This window comes from Callorhinus ursinus, unplaced genomic scaffold, assembly GCF_003265705.2.
Source record: "Callorhinus ursinus isolate GAN/ISIS: 27379988/994484 unplaced genomic scaffold, GSC_fseal_2.0 scaffold17, whole genome shotgun sequence".
NCBI lineage: Eukaryota > Metazoa > Chordata > Mammalia > Carnivora > Otariidae > Callorhinus > Callorhinus ursinus.
In genome coordinates, this window is record NW_027397079.1 from 28,292,722 (window position 1) to 28,307,092 (window position 14,371).

Consider the following 14,371-nt stretch of genomic DNA (forward strand, 5'->3'; position numbering starts at 1 on the left):
CTCTGTCAAATAAATAAATAAAAATCTTTAAAAAAAAAAAAAAGACTCTTCCTCTCCTTTTGCCCCCCAAATAAATCTTTTTTTTAATAAATAAATCTTAAAAAAAAAAAAAGGAAAGAAAGAAAAGGAAAATCCTCATCTTGTCCTTATAAGCCAAGTAATAAGGAGATGGGAAGAGTTTAAGCCAACAAAGGCCATATAAAATGGCAAATGAAAACAGGGGTAATATTAAGAAATAGAAATACAGAAAAAGGTACACAAACAGGAAAAAGCTAAGAAAAGTTACAACAGCGATATCCACAGAAAAACTGCACTGGGGACAGAAAATACTAATGACTTGGTATAATGATTAGTGTGAGGATTATAGTGGAACAGAAGGTATTCTCTTAAAATTTCTCCAATGAATTATTATCAAGAAATCCTAGAGTTCCATCCTATTCTTACAGAGCTACTGCAACCTCAACATTTGCCCCAATTTGAACATCTACAGATCTGCTGCACTATACTGCCATCTGCAGAGCGGACTTAATATGAAAAATTCTCTGAGAACATTCAATTATTTTGATTGTTAAAGGTAACAAGAAAAATGGCAGAGAAACTAAAACTAGTGCTATACAGTATTAGAAAGTGAAGAAGAGAGACAGCAGGTGTAATCAGTAACATGATAAGAATAAGTCATAATACTTCAAGTTGAAAAATCAAGAAATAAAAATATAAGCATATCATTTAATACAATAATGGAACCACCCAAAGAATTAAAATAAACCAGTTAAGTAGTGCCACAAATGAAAGGGACTCAAATTAGTGAAAGGAAAAACATATCTGCTTTTCACTGAAAGATCTTCCTACTTGAACATGTGATACGATGTTTTTTAATACTGCATTTTTTTCAAATGGATTAACTATGCCAAAGAATAAAGGAATCAGCTATTTTTTTTAAACCTGTAAGTATCTTAAAGATCAAGTCCACCCCTATGTTTTTTTGAAGGGTCAAGTCAATTTGACAATTATAAAAGTTTCCATAAAAAGCAAAACTGTAAGTAAAGAAGACTCAAGCAATACAAAACTTGCTAAGCCAAACCTTTCTTAAATGAGCATCTATCACTACAACATAAAAAAGAAATTCACTACTCCCTTATTTACACACAGGAGCTTACCTTATTTATTAGAAAGTACAATACACAGAATAACTGGAATACTTTGAAAACATTTTTTTTTATTTTTTTTAATTTGAGAGAGCGAGCGAGCACATGAGAAGGGGGAAGGTCAGAAGGAGAAGCAGACTCCCTTCTGAGCAGGGAGCCCAATGCAGGACTCGATCCCGGGACTCCAGGATCATGACCCGAGCCGAAGGCAGTCACCCAACCAACTGAGCCACCCAGGTGCCCCTGAAAACAATTTTTTAAAGTAACAAACATTTTCTGAGAACCAACTGCATACAAGGTACTCTCAATCACAATTTTCCACCAAAATACATTCTATTTCCTAAAATAAATCATGGTCATCTAAGTAACTTCAGATTGACTGAACTCCTATCTACATACAAGCACCACAAGCCTGAATATCTACAGCCAGATAACATATGAAAGAAAAACTTACATAGTACAAATTACAAAATCAGAATCAAGATATGTATGAGCTACTAAAGGGATAAGAATTATATGTCCATTTTTTATACAGAATTATTTCTTCAATAGAATCTCTTTTATTCAATACCATAAACAAGAGTCACTAGGACTCCCAGGCAGTCATAGCAATAGTTTCACTATTTGGAATCTAGTATTACTTTGTTACTTTATATAATTTTATATTGTTAGAATTTTTTGGTATGAGTTTGTATTACTTTTCAAATTTTATAATTAAAATGGCGTTTAGTTCTTTTGCCTTTTTAGTTCAAAATTAATACAATTTACAGTACAATATATTTGTCTAAATGAGAATTTCTACTTGTATAGTAAAGATTTTCCATGACTAAACACTTGTTTAACTATTTTACCTGACAAATACTGATGAAATAATTTTTTTTGAAGATTTTGTTTGAGGGACAAAGCCCGCACACAAGCGGGGGGTGGGGGGAGCAGAAGGAGAGGAAGAGAGAGAATCTCAAGAATACTCCACACCAAGCGGGGAGCCCAATACAGGGCTCAATTCCACGACCCTGAGACCATGACCTGAGCCAAAATCAAGAGTTGAAACTCAACCAACTGAGCCACACAGGTGCCCCTGAAACATTTTTAAACTAAAATTCAAAACATAGGCATCACACATTTAGTACAAGATTCAACAGAAGCTTAGCATCTGACTCTACAAGTCAGAAAAAAGTAATCTTGCCTATCCAATCTGATAATCAAAAGACTCACAAGTTAAGAGCCTATCAGTCACCAACAAAAGTTTGTTTTTTCCCATCCTGCATCAAGCTTTCATATCAAGATATGAAGTAATATTTGTAAAATAACAGAATTAAAGAAATAAACTACTTGGTACAGCTGAGCTATAAGCATATGATATCATAACCTACTATACTATGATTATAAGTACAATTAACCTAAAATCTTTCAAATTACATATTTCAAATTGCATTCTGAGAAACAATGTTAGTGGTAAGATTATTAGCTGTGCTCTAAGAGATGATAAAGCTAAAAAGCACTACTATAAAATTTAAGTTATAACTAGATTATAAATATAAATTTCGTCACCTATTTCTAACATACTTGAAAATTAAACAGAAAGGCTCACCTTCATCCACAGAAAACTGACAGCTCTTATCATTGAAGAAAAGAATTTTCTTCTTATCAGGACGATTTACAAATAGTATCTGGTCCCCCAAAGCCTTAAATGATAAAAAAAAATATATATATATATTTTTTCAGTTAACTCCAAATTACCCCACCCCAAAAGATTTTTTTTTTTAAGCAACAAAGGACTCTCATTTCTTTTAACCTTCAGTATAGCATTAGGATCTAATGCACCTAATTTTAGTTCTTAAGTTTCTTTCATGAGTAGTTCTCACTACTTTTATGGATTGGTATTTCAAGACTTTTATTCTTAGAGATCTTCCAAAGTACAAAATGAAAAGTTACTTATTTTTGAAAAACAAAACCCAATCTATGTTTCAATTATGATTTGGGTCCATTGGAATCTTTTTATTAATCTACGAAAATCTGTGGGATCTTAGTGTTCTTACTTTTCCTCTACCTTAAAATATTCTGCCACTTATTTATCATTATTCATCAATTATTTCCAATTGTGCTTTAAAAAGCTACAACAGTAAAAAAAAGAAAAGAAATGAAAGAATGATCAAATCACCTAGAAGTATGGTGCAACAGTGAAATAGCCATCTTTCAATTTTCTTACTGCACTGCCCAAACTGTTGCATCACCTTTCAAAAAGATATAAAAGACCATAGAGTGGTCTCTGTTGTCTTTTAAACTTTCATTAAATATAGTGGACAATTCAGATTTTATTTCCTGCTCCTCAGAGCAATGACAAGAAAACTCTCATTAATAAATGAGAACAAGAATGCAAAAAGCCTGATAGTAGCACACCTCTAGACTCTAATGATGGTGAAATTCATCAGAAATAAAGTCTAAAACTATGAGTCTTTAGATAATAGCTCAGATTAATAATCTCAAGCTTAAGAATTAATGACTGAATGACATATTTCTAAGAACATAAAAAAATGAGGTATTTTCATTCAGTTAGTTATTCAACAGGAAAGAATTCACCATAGAATACAGTGTGATAAGAGCCCTTGCCATTTCACTTTGCTAGCATATAATAGTATTCTTTCATCTTTCTGATACGTGTTTGCCAAAATATACTTAGATACAGAAATTTGCTATGTTAAAATCTTACAAAAATTTCGGGGCACCTAGGTGGCTCAGTCGTTAAGCGTCTGCCTTCGGCTCAAGTGTGATCCCAGGGTCCTGGGATCGAGCCCCGCATCGGGCTCCCTGCTCGGCAGGGAGCCTGCTTCTCCCTCTCCCACTCCCCCTGCTTGTGTTCCCTCTCTCACTGTCTCTGTCAAATAAATAAATAAAATCTAAAACCATATTAAAAAAAAAATCTTACAAAAATTTCTAATAAAGCTGTTCTTCACCATCCCTTCATTCTTATTTATATAAATTACTCATGACATGAAATACTTTGAAAAATAATAGGACTCTAACATGCCCAAGTGGTAAATGGTAACCATTATATATGTAAATTACAAGAACTTAAAAGAAGACACAAATGAAAAAATATCCATGTTCATGAATTAGAAGACTTAATATCGTTAACATATCAATACTAAAAGCAATATGCAGATTCAATACAATCCGCATCAAAATTCCAACGGTGCATTTTGAAGAAGTGGAAAAATCCTGAGGAGAGTCACAAAAGACTCTAACTAGCCAAAACAATCTTAAAAAAGAATAAAGTTGGAAGTCTGATAATTCCTGATTTCAAAACATATTATAGAAGATTCTGGGAAGAAGACAAAGTAGGAAGCACCAGGAACTGGTCTCCCAACCTAGACAACAATTACACTGGCAGCATCAGTCTCATGTAACTATTCTGAAACTCTGGATCATAGCCTTGCAACTTCTAGGGGAAGATTTGGATGATGTTAAAGACATACAAAAACAACTATATAAACAAAGAAAATCAGAGTGATAATGTATGCCCTGGAAAAGACTTAGAAAAGTCCTTAAAAAAAAAATCTTAAGTTTACACCTCCAGCTAGTCCTTAGCACAGACAGCCTACCACAATCCAAAACAAAAAGAATATAAAAAACAGGAAAACCTGGGGAAGGAGGAGAATCCATTATCCAGAGTTATAGTATTATTAGATTCAAAGGTCTAGTTTTCAACAACAAAAATTACAAAGCATACAAAGAAACAGGAAAGCATGGCCCATCTGAAGGAAAAAAAAATCAACAGTCCCTAAAAAAGACCTTATGGTAAATATACTACACAAAGACTTTAAAACAACTGTCCTAGAGATGATCAAAGAACTAAAGGAAGATGTAAGGAAAGTAAAAACAATATATTAACAAAATGGAAAGAATGATAATGAGATAGAAACCTAAATAAAATCACAAAGAAATTTTGGTGCTCAAAGTACAAAAAATGAATGGAAAATTTCACTATAGGGATTCAAAGGCATTTTTGAGTAGGGAGAAGAAAGAATCAGTGAATATGAAAATACAAGACTGGAAATTATCAAGTTTAAAGAACTGACAAAAAGGACTGGACCACCTGGGTGGCTCAGTTGGTTAAGTGTCTGCCCTTGGCTCAAGTCATGATTGCAGGGTCCGAGGACGGAGCCCCACAGTCAGGTTCCTGCAGGGAGCCTGCTTCTCCCTCTCCCCCCTGCTTGTGCTCTCACTTGCTCGCTCTCTCTGTCAAATAAATAGATAAAATCTTAAGAAAAAAAAAAAGAAAGAATCTGACAAAAAGGACTGAAGGAACAGTAAACAAATCCTAAGAGATCTCTGGGACACCGACAAGCAGATCAATGTGCAAATTGTGGGAGTCCCAGAAGAAGAGAGAGAGAAAGGGGCAGAGAGCATATTTCAAAAAATAATGACTGAAAACTTACCTAAGTTGAGGAAAAGATATGAATATAATAAACATCCAAGAAGCCCTATGAACTCCAAAGAATATGAACTCAAAGAGACCCACACTGAGACGCATTATAAATAAACTTTCAAAAGACAAAGGGAGTCTTAAAAGCTGCAAGAGAGAAACAAACCATCACATACAAGGAAGGGATCCTCAAAAACATTCTATTTCTCATCAGAAACTTTAGAAGCCAAGAGCACCTGGTGGCTACATCAGTCAAGCATGCAACTCTTAATTTCCTGTGTCAGGGTCTATGCTCAGGGCCGAGTCTGCTTAAGATTCTTTACCCTTGGGGCACCTGGGTGGCTCAGTCAGTTAAGTGGCTGCTTTCGGCTCATGTCATGATCCCAGAGTCCTGGGATCGAGCCCCGCATTAGGCTCCCTGCTCAGCAGGGAGTCTGCTTCTCCCTCTCCCTGATGCTCTGCCTTCTTGTGCTATCTCTCTGTCATATAAATAAGTAAAATATTTTTTAAAAAAAGATTCTTTCCCCCTCTGTCATCCTCCCCCTCTGCTCTTTCCCCACTCGCACCTGCGTGTTCTTTAAAATTTTTTAAAAATAATTTTAAAAAAGCTGAGGGATTTCATTAGCACTAGGATCTACCAGGCAAGAAATGTGCAAGGGAGTCCTGCAAGGTAGCATGAAAGAATCAGTAACTCAAAGTTAATATGAAGAGATAAAGATCTCACTGAAGATAAATACTAAATACATGGGCAATTATAAAAGCTAGTATCTCAAATTCCACATATCAGTGAGATCATATAATTGTCTTTCTCTGATTGACTTATTTTGCTTAGCATAATACTCTCTAGTTCCATCCACATCGTTGCAAATGGCAAGATTTTTTTTTTTTTTTTTTTTTTTTTTGAGAAACAAGACAGAGGATCATAGGGGGAGGGAGGGAAAAATGAAACGAGACAAAACCAGAGAGGGAGACAAACCATAAGAGACTCTTAATCTCAGGAAACAAACAGGGTTGCCGGAGTGGAGGGGGTGGGAGGGATGCGGTGGCTGGGTAATGGACATTGGGGAGGGTATGTGCTATGGTGAACACTGAATTGTTTAAGACTGATGAATCACAGGGCGCCTGGGTGGCTCAGTCAGTTAAGCGTCTGCCTTCGGCTCAGGTCATGATCCGGGGTCCTGAGATTGAGTCCCACATCAGGCTCCTTGCTCTGCAGGGAGCCTGCTTCTCCCTCTCCTCCCCACTTGTGCTCTATCTCTGTCTCTCTCTCTCAAATAAATAAAATCTAAAAAACAAAAATTTAAAAAATTTAAAAAAAGACTGATGAATCAGACCTGTATCCCTGAAACAAATAATACATTATACATTAATAAAAAAAAAAAAGCTAGTATCACTGCAGCAAAAGTTTGTAACCACTTTTTGTTCTCTATAGATTTAAGAGACTAATACATTTTTAAGAAGCAATTATCAGTCTAATAACTAGTATCACTGTAACTGTTTTGTACCTCCAAATTTTATCTTCTACATAATTTAAGAGACTAACAGACTTAAAAGAATTATTAATGTTTTGGAGCAATGTGTGAAGATATAATTTTGTGACCTTTACAACAAAAAGGGGTGGGAATGGAGCTGTAAAGGAGTTTTAATATGCTACTGAAGTTAGGCTAATATAAATATAAACCAATACAAATGTTATAACTTTAGGATGTTAAATATTCCCCATGGTAACCATAAGGAAAATAGCTACAGAACATACACGAAGGAAATGAGATAGGAATTTAAACATTTCAATATTTAAAAAATCAACAAGGGACACCTGGGTGGCTCAGTCAGTTAAGCATCCAATTTTTGATTTCGGCTCAGGTCATGATCTTGGGGTTGTGAGATGGAGGCCCACATCGGGCTCCATGCTGGGCACTGGAGCCTGCTTTAAGATTCTCCCTCTCCCTCTCCTTCTGCCCTTCCCCCCACTCTCTCTCTCTTAAAAAAAAAAAAAAATCAACTAAACACAAGACAGTAATGCAGTAAAAGGAAGAACAAAAATGCAAGAAGGCATATAGAAAACTAATAGCAAAATGACATCCCCTTGTAAGTAATTAAAAAGATGATTAAACTCTGCAATCAAAGAAAGAGATTCCAGGGTGCCGGGGTGGCTCAGTTGGTTGGGTGACTGCCTTTGGCTCGGGTCATGATCCCAGAGTCCCGGGATCGAGTCCCGCATCGGGCTCCCTGCTCATCGGGGAATCTGCTTCTCCCTCTGACCCTACCCCCCTCTTGTGGCTCTCTCTCTCTAATAAATAAAATAAAATCTTAAAAAAAAAAGAGAGAGATTCCAGGCAGCCTCAGCAAGCATCTGTGCCCCTCCAAAACACATCCCCCCACCACCCAGTGGGCAGCTTCCAATGGCACCAGCAATCCACCCCCAAGCCGCCCCTACTCTGGGGAGGCCAGCCATGCACGCTAGAGTGCCTGCAGCTGTTGCAGCCAGGCCTCTCAGCCAGATGGGTCAGGGTCAGCCCCATTCACCAGTGTACCATTAGCAGCTGCCACTGGGCCTCACAGCCACAGAGGAGGACAGTCCTGCACAGCAACAAGTTCACACCAACTGTAGCCCAGACACGAGAGTGCACACAGCCCACAAAGGGGATACCCCTGGGGTACCTGCCTCAGGTGATGAAGGGGGTTTGCACTGCTGAGCCCCACAGGACACCTTTTACATAAAGCCACTCCTTCAAAACAGGGAAACATAACTGATCTAACTAGTATACACAGCTAGGCAAAGTAAGGAGACAGGAATATATTCCAGAAGAACAAAACAAAGCTTCAAAAAACAAACAAAAAACAAAAACCTTAAATGAAACAGAGGTAAGCAATCTACCAAATAAGAAGTTCAATGTTGGGGCGCCTGGGTGGCTCAGATGGTTAAGTATCTGCCTTTGGCTCAGGTGATGATCCCAGGGTCCTGGGATGGAGCCCCAGGGAGCCTGCTTCTCCCTCTCCCTCTACTGTTCCCCCTGCTTGTGCTCTCTCTCTGTCAAATAAATAAATAAAACCTTAAAAAAAAGTTCAATGCCATGACCAAAAAAATGCTCACCAAACTCAGAAGAAAAATAGGGGAATACAGTGAGAACTTCAACAAAGAGACAGAAAGTTTAAAAAGAGAGCTGAAGAATTAGAACTAAAGAATATAGTAACTGAAATGAAAAACACAGTATAGGGAATCAATTGCTGATCAGATGATGAAGAATGGATCAGTGATGCATAAGACAGGGTAGCAGAAATCACCCAATCAGAACAGCAAAAAGAAAAACAAATCATATCTGATTAGGGGTTAATACCTCAAATAAAGAAGGAACTCATGGAACTTAACATCGAAAAACAATCTAATTTAAAGATTGGTAGAGGATCTCAACAGACATGTTTCCAAAGAAGATGGCCTACACATGGCCACCAACATGCTCAACCTCCTGATCGGGGAAATGACGGATCATCTCACACCTATCAGGATAGCCATTATTAAAAAGATAAGATATAATTGTTGGAGAAAAGGGAAATCTCAGGTACTGCTGGTGGGAATGTAAACTGGTGCAACCAATGGAAAATATAGGGGCTCCTCAAAATATTAAAAATAGAACAACTGTATGCTCCAGTAATCCAGTTCTGGTACTTATCCAAAGAAACAAAAAACACTAACTTAAAAAGATATATGCACCCCCTTGTACACAGCATTATTCACAATAACCAAGATATAAAAACCTAAGTGTCCAATGATGGATAATCGGATAAAGAAAATATGATACACACACATAAATGGAATATTACCTAGCCATAGAGGAAGAAATCTTGCCATCTGTAATAAAATGGATAGACCTTGAGGGCATTATGCTAAGTGAAATAAGTGAGACAGAGAAAGATAAATTTGTATTATCTCACCTTTATGCGAATCTAAGAAAAAGAAAAAAACAAAGCTTTGGTGGTTGCCAGACACAGCAGGTGTGGGATGGGGAAATGCATGAAGTAGTCAAAAGGTACACACTATCAAGTTATAAAGTCATGGGGATGTAATGTACAGCATGATAACTACAGTTAATAATACTGTAATGCAGGGCGCCTGGATGGCTCAGTCGTTAAGCGTCTGCCTTTGGCTCAGGTCATGATCCCAGGGTCCTGGGATCGAGCTCCACATCGGGCTCCCTGCTCGGCGGGAAGCCTGCTTCTCCCTCTCCCACTCTCCCTGCTTGTGTTCCTTCTCTCACTCTGTCTCTCTTTGTCAAATAAACAAAAATCTTTAAAAAAATAAACAAAATAAAAATAATACTGTAATGCCTATTTAAAAGCTGTTGGGAGAATAAATCTTAAAAAGTTATCATCACTAAAAAAAATTTGGTGCTATGTATGGTGACGATGTTAATCAGACTTAATATGGTGATCATTTCACAATATATACAAATATTGAACCATTATGTTATACACCCAAAATATAATGTTATATGTTTCAAAACAAAATGTTAGAATCAAAGAATTCATCAAAATAGCAGGATACAAAGTCAACACACAAAAATCAGTTGCATTTCTATATACTAACAATGAACAATCTGAACGGAAATTACAAAAACAATTCCATTCACACAAGCATCAAAAAGAATAAAATACTTAGGAATTAACTTAAAGAGGTGAAGGACTTGCACCATGAAAACTATAAAACACTGCTGAAAGGGGGCACCTGGCTGGCTCAGTCGGTTAAGTGCCTACCTTCAGCTCAGGTCATGATGCTGGGGTCCTGAGATGGAGCCCCAAAAGCTGAGCTCCCTGCTCAGCAGGGAGTCTGCTTCTCCCTCTTCTGCCCCTCCCCCTGCTCATGCTCTCTCTTTCTCAAGAAAACAAAATCTTTAAAAATAAATAAAAATAAAACACTGCTGACAGAAACCAGACAACATAAATGTAAACACATCCCAGGTTTACAGATTAATATGTAGATACTATCCAAAGTGATCTACAGATTCAATGCAATCCCTATCAAAATTGCAATGATGTTTTTTTGCAGAAATAGAAAAACCCATCTTAAAATTCATATGGAATCTCAAGGGATTCCAAATAATCAAAACAATCTTGAAAAGGAAGAACAAAGCTGAAGGATTTACTTCTTAATTTCAAAACTTCCTACAAATTTACAGTAATTGAAAGTGTAGTATTGGCATAAAGACTGTGAAAGAGAGAGCCCAGAAATAAATCATCACATGTATGGTCAAACAACTTTTGACAAGGATGCCAGGACATTCAATGGAGAAAGGACAATCTTTTCAACAAAAAGTGCTAGGAAACCGGATATCCACATGCAAAAGAATGAAACTTGACCCTTACCTAACACCGTATGTGAAAATTAACTTGAAATAGATTAGAGACCTAAATGTAAGATCTAAAAACTATAAAACTCTTAGAAAACTTAGGGCAAAAAGCTTCTAATCTTGGATTTAGCAGTCATTTCCTGGAAATGCCACCAAAGGCAACAAAAGAAAAAAAAAGACAAATATGACTACACAAAAGTCTTAGCATTTTGTACATGAAAAGACAGTATCAATGGAGTAGAAAGACAGCTCACAGAATGGGAGAAAATACTTGCAAACCAAGTATCTAATAAGTGATTAATATCCATAATACATAGAGAACTCCTATGACTCAAGGACAAGTAAAACAACCCAATTCAAAAATAAGCAAAAGATTTGACAGACATTTCTCCAAAGAATATATACAAATAGGCAATAAGCACATGAAAAAAAATAGCCTCAATATCACTAATTATTAAATCAAAACTACAATGAGATAACACCTCATATCCATTAGAATGGCTACTATTAAAAAAAACAAAAACAAAAACCCAGAAAAGCAAGTGCTGGCAAGGACATGAAGAAATCTGAACATTTGTGCACTGCTGGCAAGAATACAAAATGGTAGGGGTGCCTGGGTGGCTCAGTCATTAAGCATCTGCTTTCAGCTCAGGTCATGATCCTGGGGTCCTGGGATCGAGTCCCATGTTGGGCTCCCTGCTCAGCGGGAAGCCTGCTTCTCCCCTCTCCCACTCCCCCGCTTGTGTTCCCCCTCTCCCTGTCAAATAAAATCTTTAAAAAAAAAGGGGGGGGGGAGGCGCCTGGGTGGCTCAGTCGTTAAGCGTCTGCCTTCGGCTCAGGTCACGATCCCAGGGTCCTGGGATTGAGCCCTGTGTCGGGCTCCCTGCTCCGCAGAAGGCCTGCCTCTCCCTCTCCCACTCTCCCTGCTATGTTCCCTCTCTCACTATGTCTCTGTCAAATAAATAAATAAAATCCAAAATACACACACACACACACACACACACACACACACACACACACATACATACATACTGTGGAAAACAGTATGGTGGTTCTTCAAAATATTAAAAACAGAATTACCATATTATCCAGCAATTCTACTTCTGGTTACATACCCTAAAGAATGGAAAACAGAGAGGCACCTGGGTGGCTCAGTCAGTTAAGCAACCGACTCGATTTCAACTGCGGTCAAGATCTCAGGGTCATGAGATCTGGCCCTGCATCAGGCTCCACACTCAGCATGGACTCTACTTGTCCCTCTCCCTTCCCCTACTTGTGTGCACACTCTCTCTAAATAAAATAAAATAAAATAAATAAATAATCTTTTTAAAAATTAAAAAAAAAAATTGAAAGCAGAGTCTTGAAGAGATTCTTTAAAAAACATGTTAATAGCAGCATTATTCCCAACAGCTAAAAAATGGGAGCAACCAAACAGATAAACAAACTGGTCAATGCAGTATTATCAGCCTTAAAAAGGAAGGAAAGGCTGCTAAATGCCGCAACATGGAGGAACCTTGAGGATACTGTGCTAAGTGAAACAGGCCAATCATAAGACAAGAATGTGTGTAATTCTACTTATCTGAGTTACTTAGAGTAGTCAAAATCACAGAAAGTAGAACGTTGCTTGCTAGGGACTGGAGAAGTGGGACAAGGAAAGTTGTTTAGTGGATTTACAAAATGTGGAAGTTCTGGACTATCTCTTGCACAACAATGTGAATATACTTAACACTAATGAACTGTACTTAGACATGCATAATACGTCAAACTTTTATCTTATGTGATAGTTTTTACTACAATTTTTAAAAAATTTTTTAACTAAAAAAACAACCCTGAGGACTAGCTCATTCAATACATACTGAAAAATAAATCCTACTTCAAATCTGAAGAGGGTTCTGCTTCGGGTAATAGCCAAGTCCCTCCTAAGGTAAGTTTTTTTGTTGTTGTTGTTTTTGTTTTGTTTTGTTTTTACAGAAAACTTACTATAAACTCTGGATACTTTCAAAAGAGTTCAAAGAATAAAAAAGATTATTATATGCCACCCACTGCAAAGAAGACAAAGTTTAGAGTTTGAGTCTAGCCAAGGTAACTGCCCATTTATACACAAAAACCAACAAAAACACTCTGGAGGAATATAACAGAATTGTGAGTCTTTATTACACATATAATTCACAAAATTTAAGACTCAACAGAAATTTATTAGACATACAAAGAAACAGGAAAACATGACCCATAATCAAGAAACAAAGTGCAGACCCGCCCCAAGATGACCCAACTGTTAAATTAGAAAAAGAGGATTTTAAAGCAGTTGCAAGAAATTATACTCTAGAGTGTACTGGAAAACAGGCTTATAATGAATGAAAAAAAAAATCTCAGCAAAGAAACAGAAAAAAAAAAAGAAGGAAAAGCCTAGAACTGAAAAATACTATCTCTAAAATAAAAAATTCACCAATAGGAATTTATAACAAATTAGAGGTAAAGAAGAAAAGTCCATGAACTTGACAATAGATCAAAACAAGACAAAACAAAACAAAAAACCTGAAAAAAATAAACAGAGCCTCAATGACTTATAGGATAACACGTGTCACTTAACTACCAAGAAGTACAGGAGAGAAAGGAGCAAGTTTTAATCCAGAGGTAGCGAGACAAATGAACCATCAACAATTAGCATCAATCATTAGCAACTGTGAAGAACACAAACTAGCAGCCTTTCCAACGGAGTTCCAACTTTACACTGTAAATGTAACCTGTATGGCTTTCACTGATAGCTTTTTAGGAATTAAAACAGCCAGGTTATTAGTCAATGCTTTCGTGTTTAATACCTCCAGTTCCTCAGGTTAGCAGTGTCTACGAGCATTCTTGAAGCATGTCTTGTATACAAACATAACTTCTGAGAAAAAGACTAATGTCTTTGAGAGAAACTTTCCAGAAATATTCTGAAGACGCACTCAGACCCAAAAACAACACAAAAGGGAGCTGTCAAAGTTACACAAAAATGGCTGCGCTCTGTCCTGCTCTGTAGCACAGGACCCAAACTTCAAATCTTCAACTGGCTCACTGCAACCCCAAGTATATATAATGTAAACTTTAAAAATAAAAATTTAAAAACACTTGCTGTTTTCTTAAAACAAGACATTATTAATTCAAATTATACTAAGGCATAGAAAGAAAAGTGAGGTTACCTTGACAGCTTTCTGGGAATTGGGGAGTCCTTCCTCTATGTCTTCTAAAAGAATTCCTCCTAAGCCTCGCTGGTCATGCTTATCTAACAGCCTAAGTAGGGCTTTCTTATCTTTCAAGTTGTATTTGGGCTTGAAGGCATACTTCCCATCTATTACTTCAATTTTGGGATTATTGACTAATGCCTGTAACAGTGACACAATTTGATATATTAACAAAAGGAAACCCCATGTACACATTCTTAAATTCTAATTATTTTAAAAATATCGATACCCAAT

At 36.8% G+C, this 14,371-nt stretch overlaps 2 protein-coding genes across 5 annotated transcripts in view; one reads left to right on the plus strand and one right to left on the minus strand.

Moving 5' to 3' along the window:
* Positions 1 to 14,371, minus strand: part of GTF2E2 (general transcription factor IIE subunit 2) — a 69,222-nt gene that overhangs the window by 17,404 nt on the left and 37,447 nt on the right. For all 3 annotated transcript variants that reach the window (XM_025886080.2, XM_073902409.1, XM_073902410.1), the window contains 2 exons: positions 14,096 to 14,278; positions 2,737 to 2,830 (listed from right to left, as the gene is read on the minus strand). In XM_025886080.2, the coding sequence (XP_025741865.1) occupies positions 2,737 to 2,830; positions 14,096 to 14,278 (277 nt within the window). The remainder of the gene's footprint in view (positions 1 to 2,736; positions 2,831 to 14,095; positions 14,279 to 14,371) is intronic.
* The window catches only part of SMIM18 (small integral membrane protein 18), a 40,975-nt gene that overhangs the window by 8,201 nt on the left and 18,403 nt on the right, over positions 1 to 14,371 (plus strand). The gene's annotated exons all lie outside the window — the stretch shown is intronic.